Genomic DNA, 13,965 nt, shown 5'->3' on the forward strand with positions numbered 1-13,965 from the left:
GTGATGCATAGCATCAACACATGCCAATATTGTTAACCTGACTTGGGATATGTGACAATCCATATGTCGCTTCAGCCAATCACATCAGTTGCAAATTGATGTAATTGGATGCGCTCATGTGATGCGCGCGCCCCCTCCTCAGCATCAGCATCAGCATCAGCTCCAGTTCGCTGTGGGAAGAGGAATGCCTTCAAGCATACATGAAGCATTCAAGATGATGCAGGTAGGCCTGTTGTTCTTGGAAGATCTAATCAACAGATTAGGTTTTTCAATATACGTGAATGGTATCATGAGCCTATGGAATGCTCCGGGTGTTAGCCTATAGGCTCAAATCTGTTAATAATGAAGTTCGACTGGTCACAGTAATAAATAGCAGGCAGGTGAAACAAATATAGATCTGAATAGAATATATTAGAATTGAATAGACATGAATAGAATGCATCGCTCTCGTGTTACCGATGCAGAATGTGGGGGCGTGCCTCCACCTAAAATAAGGCTCAGCCCCCTTATGCGGATTGGCCAGACCAGCCCTGTTCTAGTATCGGGAAGATTATGGCAAGTCAGCGCTCCGGCGATTCTCAATACATAACTGTCTCTTTGTACGTTACACAAGAGTAGGCTGAGTAGTGTGTGCTAGTTTGAGCCGTCCTCTTTCGGGAACTGTTGTTGACATTCAGTAATGAATGGAACTTGTCAATGACTCCAAGGGTAAACATTTTGGAGTGATTATTACAAGCGCATTACCCAAACTTCTAGGTCCTCGCCAAGGATTGTCTACCCGGGATGTTCGACCTAACGAAGGAATGGAATCTGTCATTCGCCGGCTGCGGGTTCCTGGGGATCTATCACATCGGAGTGGCCAGCTGCCTGTTGGAACAAGCGCCCTATCTCATCAAAGGTGCCACCAAGATTTACGGGGCTTCGGCCGGTGCCCTAACCGCCTCGGTGCTCGCCAGCCAGGCATCCATAGGTAGGCATCCTACACTGGCCCCTTGAGTTCACCACATCCTGTCATCAGCGGAATGCCTGGATGGGGACTTTCACGCAAAAGGGGCAGACTGGTAGCCTAGGCCTCTCGTTCATGTGTTTAGGCAACTTTAGATTAGCAACTAAATTACCTTTCAATAATAATCACTTGTGGCCTTGATACATGGGGTAAAATGATTTAAACAATGCTTAAAACTTTGCTCTTATGTAATAGATAGGTGGTTATATTGGGGTTCCTTTGTAGCTCAGTATAGAGCATGGCGCTTGTAATGCCAGCGTAGTGGGTTCAATTCCCGGGTCAACACAGACATAAAATGTATTCACACATGACTGTAAGTCTCTTTGGATAAAACCATCTGCTAAATGGCATGTATTATTTTCATGTAATAAACTACAAATTATGCATAATTACATGGTCAGAGACAAATGCCTGCCTGTGTATAAATATGGTAGCCTACCATTGATAAATACCATATGAGTCAGTTATAGGACTTTTGGCCTTTTGGTCCTCTGGATCAGAGGCCTCCCAATGGTACTGATTGATCTCGCTGACTAAGGGAAAACCCAATCACGATTAAGAGCAAATATGCCCCTTTGTGACAAAGAACGTGACATAGAAAGCTCTTAGCTGAGTCTCTGTGTGATACCATGCCTCTTTCACTTTCTTTTAAGCCCGATAACCTTATAGTGAAGAGACATAGGACTGAGGCACTTAGTAAGTGTTCCAATTGTGTCCTGTCTAAATGAGAGAGAGAGAGAGAGAGAGAGAGAGAGAGAGAATAATAGAGGGAGACTTACTGAGTGAACAGTCAATAAAGGGGTCATTAAGAGTCAAAGGAAAGTACTGGATTGTTGTGAAAATTGCCTGAAGAAAGAAACAGGTTGCCGTTCATGACCTCAGTTTTTATAGAGTTACGTTTTTCACTGTCACTCAGTGAGTCCCACGTGTTCCACTGATAAGACTACCTCGGTATTTTCCGAATCACCTGATTTTCTTTACTAGAACTCTGTCTGTGAGCATAAAAGTCTTTAGATCCATTCCATCCAAGTGTAGATAAGATGAACACACATAACTAGCTCAGTACAGGTGCAGAGCAGTAAATAAGGGAAACCGGTGGAGATTTGGTTTTTGTGAGCTACGGTTCACTGTTTAGTTCCGTCGGGAATCAATCTTCCTTTGAATAGAAAACATTATCCAATTCCTCCCAATGGAAGGCCCTAACACAACTAACAGACTGTCTCTCCGTCCCTCCCCTCCTCTAGCTAAGTGCTGTGAGGATGTGATTGAGACGGCCAAGGAGGCCCGGAAGCGTAACCTGGGTCCCCTCCACCCCTCCTTCAACCTGGTCAAGGTCATCAGGTCGGGCCTGGAGCGTGACCTGCCCGCCGACGCTCACACACTCGCCTCCGGGAGGCTGTGTGTGTCACTCACTCGCGTGTCTGATGGACAAAACGTCATCGTGTCCGAGTTCAAGTCCAAGGAGGAGCTCATCCAGGTCAGTGTCCTCACTCAACCCACCTGGGCTGCTATTCACAAAACATATCAGAGTAGGAGTACTGATCTAGGATCGGTTTTGCCACTTAAATCATAATGGATTGGAGTTGGGACCTGATCGTAGATCAGCACTCCTACTATGAAAAAACATTGTGAATATGGGCCCTGATGAGAGTTTTTCCATATCCCATACATATCCCAGAAATATTTGTCCTTTCAGCTACTGGCCTTGCCATTGACTGTTTACATTAGTTGTATGAAGTGTAAACTGGGTTGGACTGTGTAACATCTCTCTCTCTGATGTGTCTACAGGCACTGCTGTGTAGCTGTTTCATCCCCATATACTGTGGCCTGATCCCCCCATCCTTCCAAGGAGTAGTAAGTCCCCAAGGCCCAAATGCCTCAACTGCTTTCTTAAGTTTCCTTGAACACTGTTTCCTTATTTTCTACGAAAAATCAGCAAATGTTGGACTGAGTTTATTATGGTCTTTAAGATGCCTTTATTGCTCAGGTCATAGTCATAAGGAGGCTATAGGTTCAAGTGTTGCACAATGTTTCTGTTCGTGTGTATGTCTTGTCTGTCTGTCGGTCTGTGCATACACTCTGGTACTTGTCCATTTGTCAATCTACCTTACCCTAGTAGCTAATCAGCCCGTGGACCATTTTCCTTGGCAGGCCAGTGGTGTATTATATACTTCCAGACTGGCTTCTGGACTCAGCAGATTGGGACCAGAGTCCAGGGTGGCTCCATTCTAAACTGAGTCACTAGGACATAGGAGCACAGTCCTCCAAAACATCAACTTGTCACGTTCGTCGTAAAGATGGGACCAAGGTGCAGCGGGAATGTGTATGCTCATCTTCTTGTTTATTGAGAAGAAAACGAAACACTTAATCAAAACAACAACGACGAAAAAACAGTCCTGTGAGACACACAGCTACAAATGGAACAACTTCCCACAAAAACCTATGAAAAAACACCCCTACTAAATAGGACCTTCAATTAGAGGCAACGAGAAACAGCTGCGTCCAATTGAAGGTCAAACCAAAAACTAAGCATAGAAATAGATAAACTAGACACAGACATAAAAATAGACTAACATAGAACATTGCCCAAAAAAACCCAAAACACATAAAACAAACACCCCCTGCCACTTCCTGACCAAACTACAAAAGAAATAACCCCTTTACTGGTCAGGACGTGACACAACTACCACATAACACTTACCTATTTATGCAGCTTTTTCTCTAGTATATTTCACTGTTATCTGCTCTTGTTATTCTTGAGGGCATATAGCTGCTATCTGAGCATGTCCCTGGCTCAGTGCCAAAGTATGCATCCATAGAACATATGCAGAACACACTAGATTGTACAATTTTTATTTTATTTTATTTCACCTTTATTTAACCAGGTAGGCAAGTTGAGAACAAGTTCTCATTTACAACTGCGACCTGGCCAAGATAAAGCAAAGCAGTTCGACACATATAACAACACAGAGTTACACATGGAGTAAAACAGACATACAGTCAATTATACAGTAGAAAACTAAGTCTATATACAATGTGAGCAAATGAGGTGAGATAAGGGAGGTAAAGGCAATAAATAGGCCATGGTGGCGAAGTAAATACAATATAGCAATTAAAACACTGGAATGGTAGATTTGACAGTAGATGAGTGTGCAAAGTAGAAATACTGGGGTGCAAAGGAGCAAAATAAATAAATACAGTAGGGGAAGAGGTAGTTGTTTGGGCTATTTATAGATGGGCTATGTACAGGTGCAGTGATCTGTGAGCTACTTTGACAGCTGGTGCTTAAAGCTAGTGAGGGAGATAAATGTTTCCAGTTTCAAAGATTTTTGCAGTTCGTTCCAGTCATTGGCAGCAGAGAACTGGAAGGAGAGGCGGCCAAAGGAGGAATTGGCTTTGGGGGTGACCAGTGAGATATAACTGCTGGAGCGCGTGCTACGGGTGGGTGCAGCTATGGTGACCAGTGAGCTGAGATAAGGCGGGACTTTACCTAGCAGGGTCTTGGAGATGACCTGGAGCCAGTGGGTTTGGCGACGAGTATGAAGCGAGTATAGGCTATAGTTGGTGTGTCCTATAGCCGGGTGAGTCAGGTCAGGTTCACAGATAGCTATTTAGATATCCTGTTTAAACTCCTCCACCCCCGCCCAGTCTCTCTCTCTCTCTCTCTCTCTGGTTGTCTGCTGTACATTGTGTACCATTCTTTCTCAGGGGAAGTACGGGCTCAGAGCCACGTCTACATTGTGACTTAACACATTAACACTCATATCTGTCGTATGCCCTATCTCTCTGTATATATATATGCCCCATCTCTCTATATAGATGTATGCCCCATCTCTCTATATAGATGTATGTCCCATCTCTCTATATAGATGTATGCCCCATCTCTCTATATAGATGTATGCCCCATCTCTCTATATAGATGTATGCCCCATCTCTCTATATAGATGTATGCCCCATCTCTCTATATAGATGTATGCCCCATCTCTCTATATATATGTATGTATCCCTCTATCTATATAGATGTATGCCCTAACTCTCTATATATATGTATGCCCCATCTCTCTATATAGATGTATGCCCCATCTCTCTATATAGATGTATTGCCCATCTCTCTATATAGATGTATGCCCCATCTCTCTATATAGATGTATGTCCCATCTCTCTATATAGATGTATTGCCCATCTCTCTATATAGATGTATGCCCCATCTCTCTATATAGATGTATGTCCCATCTCTCTATATAGATGTATGCCCCATCTCTCTATATATATGTATGTCCCATCTCTCTATATAGATGTATGCCCCATCTCTCTATATATATGTATGCCTCATCTCTCTTTATAGATGTATGCCCCATCTCTCTCTATATATGTATGCCCCATCTCTCTATATAGATGTATGCCCCATCTCTCTTTATAGATGTATGCCCCATCTCTCTATATAGATGTATGCCCCATCTCTCTATATAGATGTATGCCCCATATCTCTTTATAGATGTATGCCCCATCTCTCTATATAGATGTATGCCCCATCTCTCTTTATAGATGTATGCCCCATCTCTCTATATAGATGTATGCCCCATCTCTCTTTATAGATGTATGCCCCATCTCTCTATATAGATGTATGCCCCATCTCTCTTTATAGATGTATGCCCCATCTCTCTATATATATGTATGTCCCATCTCTCTCTATATATGTATGTCCCATATATAGATGTATGCCCCATCTCTCTATATATATGTATGTCCCATCTCTCTCTATATATGTATGTCCCATCTCTCTCTATATATGTATGTCCCATATATATATGTATGCCCCATCTCTCTATATATATGTATGTCCCATCTCTCTCTAAATATGTATGTCCCATCTCTCTCTATATATGTATGTCCCATATATAGATGTATGCCCCATCTCTCTATATAGATGTATGCCCCATCTCTCTATATAGATGTATGTCCCATCTCTCTCTATATATGTATGTCCCATCTCTCTATATAGATGTATGTCCCATCTCTCTATATAGATGTATGCCCCATCTCTCTATATAGATGTATGTCCCTTCTCTCTCTATAGATGTATAAGCCATCTCTCTATAAAGATGTATAACCCATCTCTATATAGATATATGCCCCATCTCTCTATATAGATGTATGCCCCATCTCTCTATATAGATGTATAAGCCATCTCTCTATATAGATGTATAAGCCATCTCTCTATATAGATGTATAACCCATCTCTATATAGATATATGTCCCATCTCTCTATATAGATGTATGCCCTATACTAGGCATATTGTGACAAATAGGTCATGAACAGTCATGAATGGGACATTGTCTTTCAATCATGAATGGATTTTGAGAAGCATATCTGAGTGCATGACGTTGAACTTTCTAACAGTTGACTGAGCATGCACTTTTTCATAATACTGTACATACTATTTATTTCAAAGTTCCTTGTGAAGGTGATGCAGTTTCATTTAAACTAGATTTCATCACTGGACTACATTCTCGTAACAGTCGGTTTTGACACTCTGATAAAGGAAATATAGTGCATTCTTTGCCCTCGGCCCTGAACTCTCTTTGCCAATCTCACTGCCAAATCGAGTCTTAATCTGGCTTTGGAACTGGCACTGATATCTTTTTCCCCCCTCAGATGTTCTAAGCCTTTTACACTGGAAAACTATGAATTCGTTTAGAGATATTAGAGGGTAGCATCTGAACTTGAAATGGAGCTGCATCGGGTAATTACATAAGACTGGTGTAAAAATGTATTAATTCTCCAAATAGTGATGTCAGATCGTTTGGTCATGAGTTGGCAGTGTGGAGAAGCTGGCTGATGGGAAATCTTGCACTGACACGCCTAATATGCCCTCAAGAGGGGAATGTTTCCTTGAATATGTCGTATCGTATCATATTAGATTTCAGTGATAACCGAGTTGGGTTATAAATCACATATTTCTTAGCAGAAGATAGGCGGAGGAAGTCAACAACAAATATTTTAAATATATAAATAGAGATTTAGAACAGCCATCGCTGTCAGCCCTGAGACGTCCGGACTACAGTATGCCTGGGGTGTTGTTCTGTGGAGAGGCTGTGGTCCTGTAAATAGTCAAACAGATACGGGTTGTTTATAGATGTTTATAGGTCCAATAATACCCAATTATTCTCAATTTCTCTCTCTCTCCCTCCTCCCTCTCTCCCCCTCTTCTCTCTCCAGCGTTATGTGGATGGGGGGATCAGTGACAACCTTCCACAGTCAGAGCTGAAGAACACCATCAGCATCTCTCCGTTCTCGGGCGAAAGCGACATCTGTCCCCGGGACACCTCCTTCAACTTCCACGAGCTTCGTTTCACCAACACCTCCATCCAGATTAACCTGGGCAATATGTACCGCCTCAGCAAAGCCCTGTTTCCCCCAGAACCCAAGGTAGGACGACCGCTATGACTGCTTACCAATGCGTTATGCATAGCCCCGGGAAGACGTATGAAGTCCTTTATGTAGGCCCTGTCCCCGAAGGTAGGATGGAGGATCACTATGCCCTTTAGTCCCATTCATCAGATGGGTTGTTTATGACTACTTGTAAATAAATGCCTTATGTATGGGTTATGTGTTATGAAATCCTTATTTAGGTACCCTTGAAACATTCTATACATTTCTGTAGGAGAGCGTAGTAGTCTGGTATTGGAGACTGGACCCCTGACCTCCCACAATCCTATTCCCTGATTGTATAACCCCAACTCCCCTATTTCACCCCCTACCCTGTCTCCTCTTTGGACTCTGCCTCCTACCCTTATCCCCCATACTTCTTATCTGAACTTTGCCCTCCCCTGTCCCTCCCTAACTCCACAGTGATCAATACTGACAGGACATTATTGGCTTTTGTCCTTGTTGAATTGCATTTCCTGTATTGCTCATTCTTCTTCACTGTCTGGATAATAACATGGGAGTCAACTTTTAGTGTAAGGTGAACTTTGCCCTCTTTAAGGTTGATCTGTGTCTCTTGGTTCAGTTTTCGCTGCGTTATTATTGTTGCTGCAATCCAAGATCTGACACTGTCTTTTCCCTCCATGTGTGTCTGGAATGTTGTGTTTTCTGGAATTTGGGGATTATGCCAAATCCCACTGACAGAGCCATGTGCAGAGGCCCTACTTAGAAAAGGAAGTGTGTGTTTTTCTTGACTCTGCCACCTTGGACATAGTGTTTACACATGACATGCACAGACACACACATAGAAAACTCCACCCTACCTTTTCCCTCACGTGTAATAGTGTTTAACCTACCCTGATTAAATTCACACATACTGTTGGTCATGCCACTGTGACGTTAGCTGTATTCAGACATGACCACAGTTTCTGGCTAGATACTTCTCTCCCTGTTGCTTTGTTGTTGTAGGAACACAGAATAAGGAGTAGCCAGAGAACAGAGAGAACTCTGCCACGTTGACCTTTAACCCCTAGTCAAACACTTCCTGGATTGTTGTCCATTCACAAATACAGGAGCCAGTTGCACAGGAGGGTTGTGGCTGATATAAGTCATTCCCCTCTGTTTTATGTGGTTATATACAACTGTACTTGTGTAATACGGTTATTAACTGTCAGCGATAACATGATTGCTAATCAGTCAGTGGCAGTGATAGTTAGAACTAATCACATAATGTGAGATCATGCTCTGTATCGTGTGTGGATGGGTATATCTGAGTCAAAATGATCCTGTGATATGATTATGAGTATGTCTTATATTTATTCAATCTATCTCTTGGTTATGATCCCCTACCTCAATAGGTATGATCTATGTGTTTTCTTTGACAGGTCATGGCAGAGATATGTCAGAGTGGCTACAAGGACGCCCTTCGCTTTCTTGAGGAGAACCGTGAGTATTACTATGTTGCCTTTGACAGTAGTAGTGGGCTGTGCTAAGATCATAAGCTACTGTGATATACAGTACATGCAGTGAGCATCAATGATGTACAGGGTTCAACATGAAGTATGGAGTAAACCTGCACTTATTTATGGGGTAATATTTTTGTGTTGTGTTGCAAAGATGATGAATGTGTTGTTTATGATGTCAGATCTGCTGAAGCTGGAGTGTCCGACTGCCGGCCCCAACCCATCAGAAGCCATACACACCTGCTGCTGCAAGCCCATCGCCATGGAAACCACTAAGGACTGGATGCTCCGGCGGCTCCGCCTCCTGAGGAAGCGGCACTGGTGGCTGGACGAGCAGATTGTTGACAACCTGCCGACCCAAATCAAAAAAGGTAGATAGGAGGTTAACCTAGACTCGGATCTTTTCGCTCAAAGCTGTTAGAAACTGTTGTTATCTAGTTATAACACTGACATTAACGTTGTGTTGTCACTGCGCTGTTGTCAGTGACGTGTGGTTGTTGCGTGTCTCTGAAAGTCTTCTGAGGCTGTGCCCGTGTCAGCGAAGTGTGACATATTGTGTCTCTATGACTGTAGTGTTCTGTGAGGCGTGCCAGCAGAAGCCTGGTCTGTATGCTAAGGTGTCTGATATGCTACCGGTCAGAGTGGCCTCCTACATGCTCCTGCCCTGCACACTACCTGTGGTATCAGCCTACTCAGTGGGCAAGAGGTAAGACTACATCCAACTCCACCAGTGCTACCTACCACAAACTAACAAGCCCTCAATGAACTCAATGCGGTCACAGTAGCTCAAACAGCAACCAAAGATGACAACACTAATGCAAACAAATCAGCCACTAAACCCTGAACAAGCCTTTAGCATAACTCTCCTTTAACATACAGCAGCCAATACCTTCAAACTAGCCCTGACAGCAGCCACTGACAACAAAGTAGTCTTTAAAGCAGTCATTAACCCACATCACCAAAAATAACACTGTGGATGCAAACAAACTAGGAATACAAACAGGTTTCCTACTAAACACAATCAATTTGAATGTGCTGCACAGGGCCGCCACCTAGTGGGCAAGTCAATCCACCACAGGAATTCTTGAGAACATGCCCCCACAGTGGTACATCACAGTACATTGACTCTCTGTGTTGTCCCTCTCCTGTGCTCCAGGTTTGTGGAATGGATCCCAGAGGTGCCTGCAGACATGCGTTGGCTAGCTGGGGTGGCTGGGGATGTGGCTGGGAGCGTGTACAGACATGCCTGGAGAGGATCGCCAGCAGACATAACCAGGTGAGAGACATGGAGTTACTACTACTGGGTTATATTATGGGTGGATGGAGTCTACTTGTAGATTTGGATGTCTGTCATACAGTATGAATAAAGTCTAATGGCCTTGTGTGTTTTTATTTTTACAGTGATGGTTCCCTGAGGAATTGCATGAGCCTGCCCCCACCCCTGGAAAGTGACGGACACAGGGAGAGAAACGGTCACCTCGCCAGGTTCGCTCTCTCTGCTCTTGACCTCCAAAGCCAATACTGGAACATCCCCACCGCCCCCTCTTCCCACTGCCCCACCAGCCCCCTCATGCCCAGCCCCTCCCCACGACAGATCTGCTTCTTTGTTGGCTCGCAGGACGAGACTGACTGACAGTCCCATCCACCAATGAGAGGACACTGTGACTTTGTTTTAAAAGATGATAGGACAGTCCAGCTCAAGATCCCTCCCACAGGGCCTGTCTATATGCTATAGGAACTGTGAAGGGTGGTTTGGGATGGACAAAAGATGGTAATGTGATCGAATAGCTTTGAGATTCAGAACTGTTGCTATAGACACACTAATGACTCAATCATGTCTTTTGATCACTCCACCATCCATGTTTTATTCTATTGTACACATTGGAAAACAATTTACCAGCTTACCACCAAAGACCTCTGCAAGTGAATTATTTTTTGGAATTACACATTTTGTAACTAACTATGTCTAGTTTTTCCAGATAACTTGTTGTCACTACAACTCTACTTACCTACCTATCTATAGGAAGGAGCTATAGGATGACCGGCTCATTGTAATGGCTGGAATAGAATGTATGGAACGATATCAAACACATCAAACATATGGAAACCATGTTTGACTTCGTTCCATTAATTCCATTCCATCCAATATAATGAGCCTGTCGTCATAAAGCTCCTCCCACCAGCCTCCTTTGTTACTGTCGTGGAATATTGCCTCAAAAATATAACACTCTTACAAGAACTTGTGAATTCAATGTAGGCTTTAATACAAAGTAGCAAAGCCGAGCTTTGCTTTTATACACATACAGCATATGGGTACATCCCATATGTAAATGCAGTTACTAGCCTTAGTCCTTCTGCCACCATTATCTTTTAGTCCGAGTTCTTTGCTTGTTTACGCCCAGTAACGCCCATCTCTGCTTCTGGTTAGGTTATAATGGTGGCAGGGCCCCTTATGTCATACAAAAAATAATATATTTATTGTATACTTATATTTCACCTGTTGGTCATTTTACCACCATCCTCCTTCCTGTGTCCTTCTGACATTAGTATGTCTGACTGTCATAAATGTACTTATGGCCCTGACTTAATGCATCCAATGGTTGTGTCCAGCTGCCATAAATGTACTTATAGCCTCAGCTAATATATGTCCAGATGCAACCAATGTACTTATAGCCTCAGCTAATGTATGTCCAGATGCAACCAATGTAACCATTGTTCTTGTGTTTCCTTAACATAGCAGTTGTACCTAGTTACATTACATTAACATAGCAGTTGCACCTAGCTACATAACATTAACTCCCACACTACCTACCTACCGACAGTACACAAGAGGTTGGTAGCACCTTAATTGGGGGGATGGGCTCGTGGTAATGGCTGGAGCGGAATTAGGAGAATGGTATGAAATACATCAAACACATGGTTTCCATGTATTTGGTGCCATTCCATTATTATGAGCTGTTCTTCCCTCAGCAGCCTCCTTTGCTACAGTACCTACTTACCTGTGTTCAGTTAGATGTAGAATTCATTCCTCATTCCTAAAGGACTGTTGACTTGAGTTGACGTTGACTTCCTTGACTATGAGCTGTGTGTTTTCCTGACTACTATTAGACAGGACCCTTGAACTAACTATGAACTATTTTGATGAGCTGTTATGTCAAGAAAATTGAGTTACAAAACCATGATGCATCTGCAAAAATCATTCTGAGGACTAAGATATCTAGTTTTTGGGAAAGTTTCTTATTTTAAATACATTTGACATTTTTGCCAGAATTTTGTACATTTTTACAGCAAATTGTCTTTATGAAAATCCATTCGGATTAAATTCTCGGGTAATTTTTTTTTTTTAATCTTTAGAAAAACGAATTTATATAAATAAAACACAAAATATTTGCTGTAGTTTGTCCATACATCATAAAAATGGTATACTAGTCTAGGTTCACATTAAACTATACTATTTATAATTAAAGTTCAAGTAACAGACACATCTCAACATCAACTGTTCAGAGGAGACTGCATGAGTCAGGCCTTCATGGTCGAGTTGCGGGAAAGAAACCACTACTAAAGGACACCAATAAGAAGAAATTTGCTTGGGCCAAGAAACACGAGCAATGGACCGGTGGAAATCTCTCCTTCGATCGGATGAGTCCAAATTTGAGATTTTTGGTTCCAACCGCTGTGTCTTTGTGAGACGCAGAATAGGTGAACAGATGATCTCTGCATATGTGGTTCCCACCATGAAGCATGGAGGAGGAGGTGTGATAGTGCTTTGCTGGTGGCACTGTCAGTGTTTTATTTAGAATTCAAGGCACACTTAACCAGCATTGCTACCACAGCATTCTGCAGCGATACACCATCCCATCTGGTTTGCGCTTAGTGGGACTATCATTTGTATTTCAACAGGACAATGACCCAAAACACACCTCCAGGCTGTGTAAGGGCTATTTGACCAGGAAGCAGAGTGATGGAGTGCTGCATCAGATGACCTGGCCTCCACAATCACATGACCTCAACTCAATTGAGATGGTTTGGGATGAGATGGACCGCAGATTGAAGGAAAAGCAGCCAAGTGCTCAGCATATGTGGGAACTCCTTCAAGACTGTTGGAAAAGCATTCCAGGTGACTACCTCATGAAGCTGGTTGAGAGAATGCCAAGAGTTTGCAAAGCTGTCAAGGCAAAGGTTGGCTACTTTGAAGAATCAAAAATATTTAATATATTTTGATTTGTTTAACACTTTTTTGCTTACTACATGATTCCATGTGTTATTTCATAGTTTTGATGTCTTCACTAATATTCTACAATGTAGAAAATAGTAGAAATAAAGAAAAACCCCTGAATGAGTAGGTGTGTCCAAACTTTTGACTGGTACTGTATGTGTAACACTGAAAACCTCTGCCTACTTGTTCCTTTACTGCTGTTATTGCTCAGTTGGCCCTTGTTTTAATAACAAAGCACAAGAATGGTTTTTATGATGTGACATTCTGTGTTTAAATATACTGTAACTGTTAAAATCCTATTGTGGTGCTTCATCATTATGGAAACTGTTGTAGCAGGCTCAAGGGTGTGGGGTTTCCACGCCACCAAGTTCAATAACAAAACAGGCACCAGTAGCACAAACAGAACGCAAATGGGAAGTTTATTAACCTGTTAGGGCTAGGGGGCAGTATTGACACGGCCGGATAAAAAACGTACCCGATTTAATCTGGTTACTACTCCTGCCCAGTAACTAGAATATGCATATAATTATTGGCTTTGGATAGAAAACACCCTAAAGTTTCTAAAACTGTTTGAATGGTGTCTGTGAGTAAAACAGAACTCATATGGCAGGCAAAAACCTGAGAAGATTCCAAACAGGAAGCGCCCTCTCTGACAAGTTGTTGTTCATCTTGGCTCTTTTTATTGAAGACTGAGGATCTTTGCCGTAACGTGACATTTCCTACGGCTCCCATAGGCTCTCAGAACCCGGGAAAAAGCTGAATGATATCGAGGCAGCCTATGGCTGAAACACATTATCGCGTTTGGATAGTGGCTGGTCAGAGTACTCTGAGACTCTATTTTATCTAGACTTTA

The 13,965-nt window shown here is 42.6% G+C and overlaps 1 protein-coding gene across 1 annotated transcript; it reads left to right on the forward strand.

Annotated features, from left to right (window-relative positions):
- Positions 1-574: 574 nt before the first annotated feature.
- Positions 575-13,409, forward strand: LOC106609320 (patatin-like phospholipase domain-containing protein 2). The gene is made up of 9 exons (XM_014207999.3): positions 575-970; positions 2,251-2,483; positions 2,795-2,860; positions 7,227-7,436; positions 8,819-8,879; positions 9,079-9,267; positions 9,470-9,602; positions 10,053-10,172; positions 10,298-13,409. The coding sequence occupies exons 1-9, from the start codon at positions 784-786 to the stop codon at positions 10,527-10,529; spliced, it is 1,431 nt and encodes a 476-aa protein (XP_014063474.3). The 5' UTR covers positions 575-783; the 3' UTR covers positions 10,530-13,409.
- The last annotated feature ends 556 nt before the right edge of the window (positions 13,410-13,965 follow it).

Source organism: Salmo salar, chromosome 07, assembly GCF_965601325.2.
Source record: "Salmo salar chromosome 07, fSalSal1, whole genome shotgun sequence".
Lineage (NCBI taxonomy): Eukaryota > Metazoa > Chordata > Actinopteri > Salmoniformes > Salmonidae > Salmo > Salmo salar.

Bases quoted from the DNA above. Each gene is read 5' to 3' on its own strand.
- LOC106609320 (XM_014207999.3), top strand. From the start codon at position 784: ATGTTCGACCTAACGAAGGAATGGAATCTGTCATTCGCCGGCTGCGGG. The intron at 971-2,250 runs GTAGGCATCCTA...CCCCTCCTCTAG, and splicing joins CGCCAGCCAGGCATCCATAG to CTAAGTGCTGTGAGGATGTG. The intron at 9,268-9,469 runs GTAGATAGGAGG...CTATGACTGTAG, and splicing joins GCCGACCCAAATCAAAAAAG to TGTTCTGTGAGGCGTGCCAG.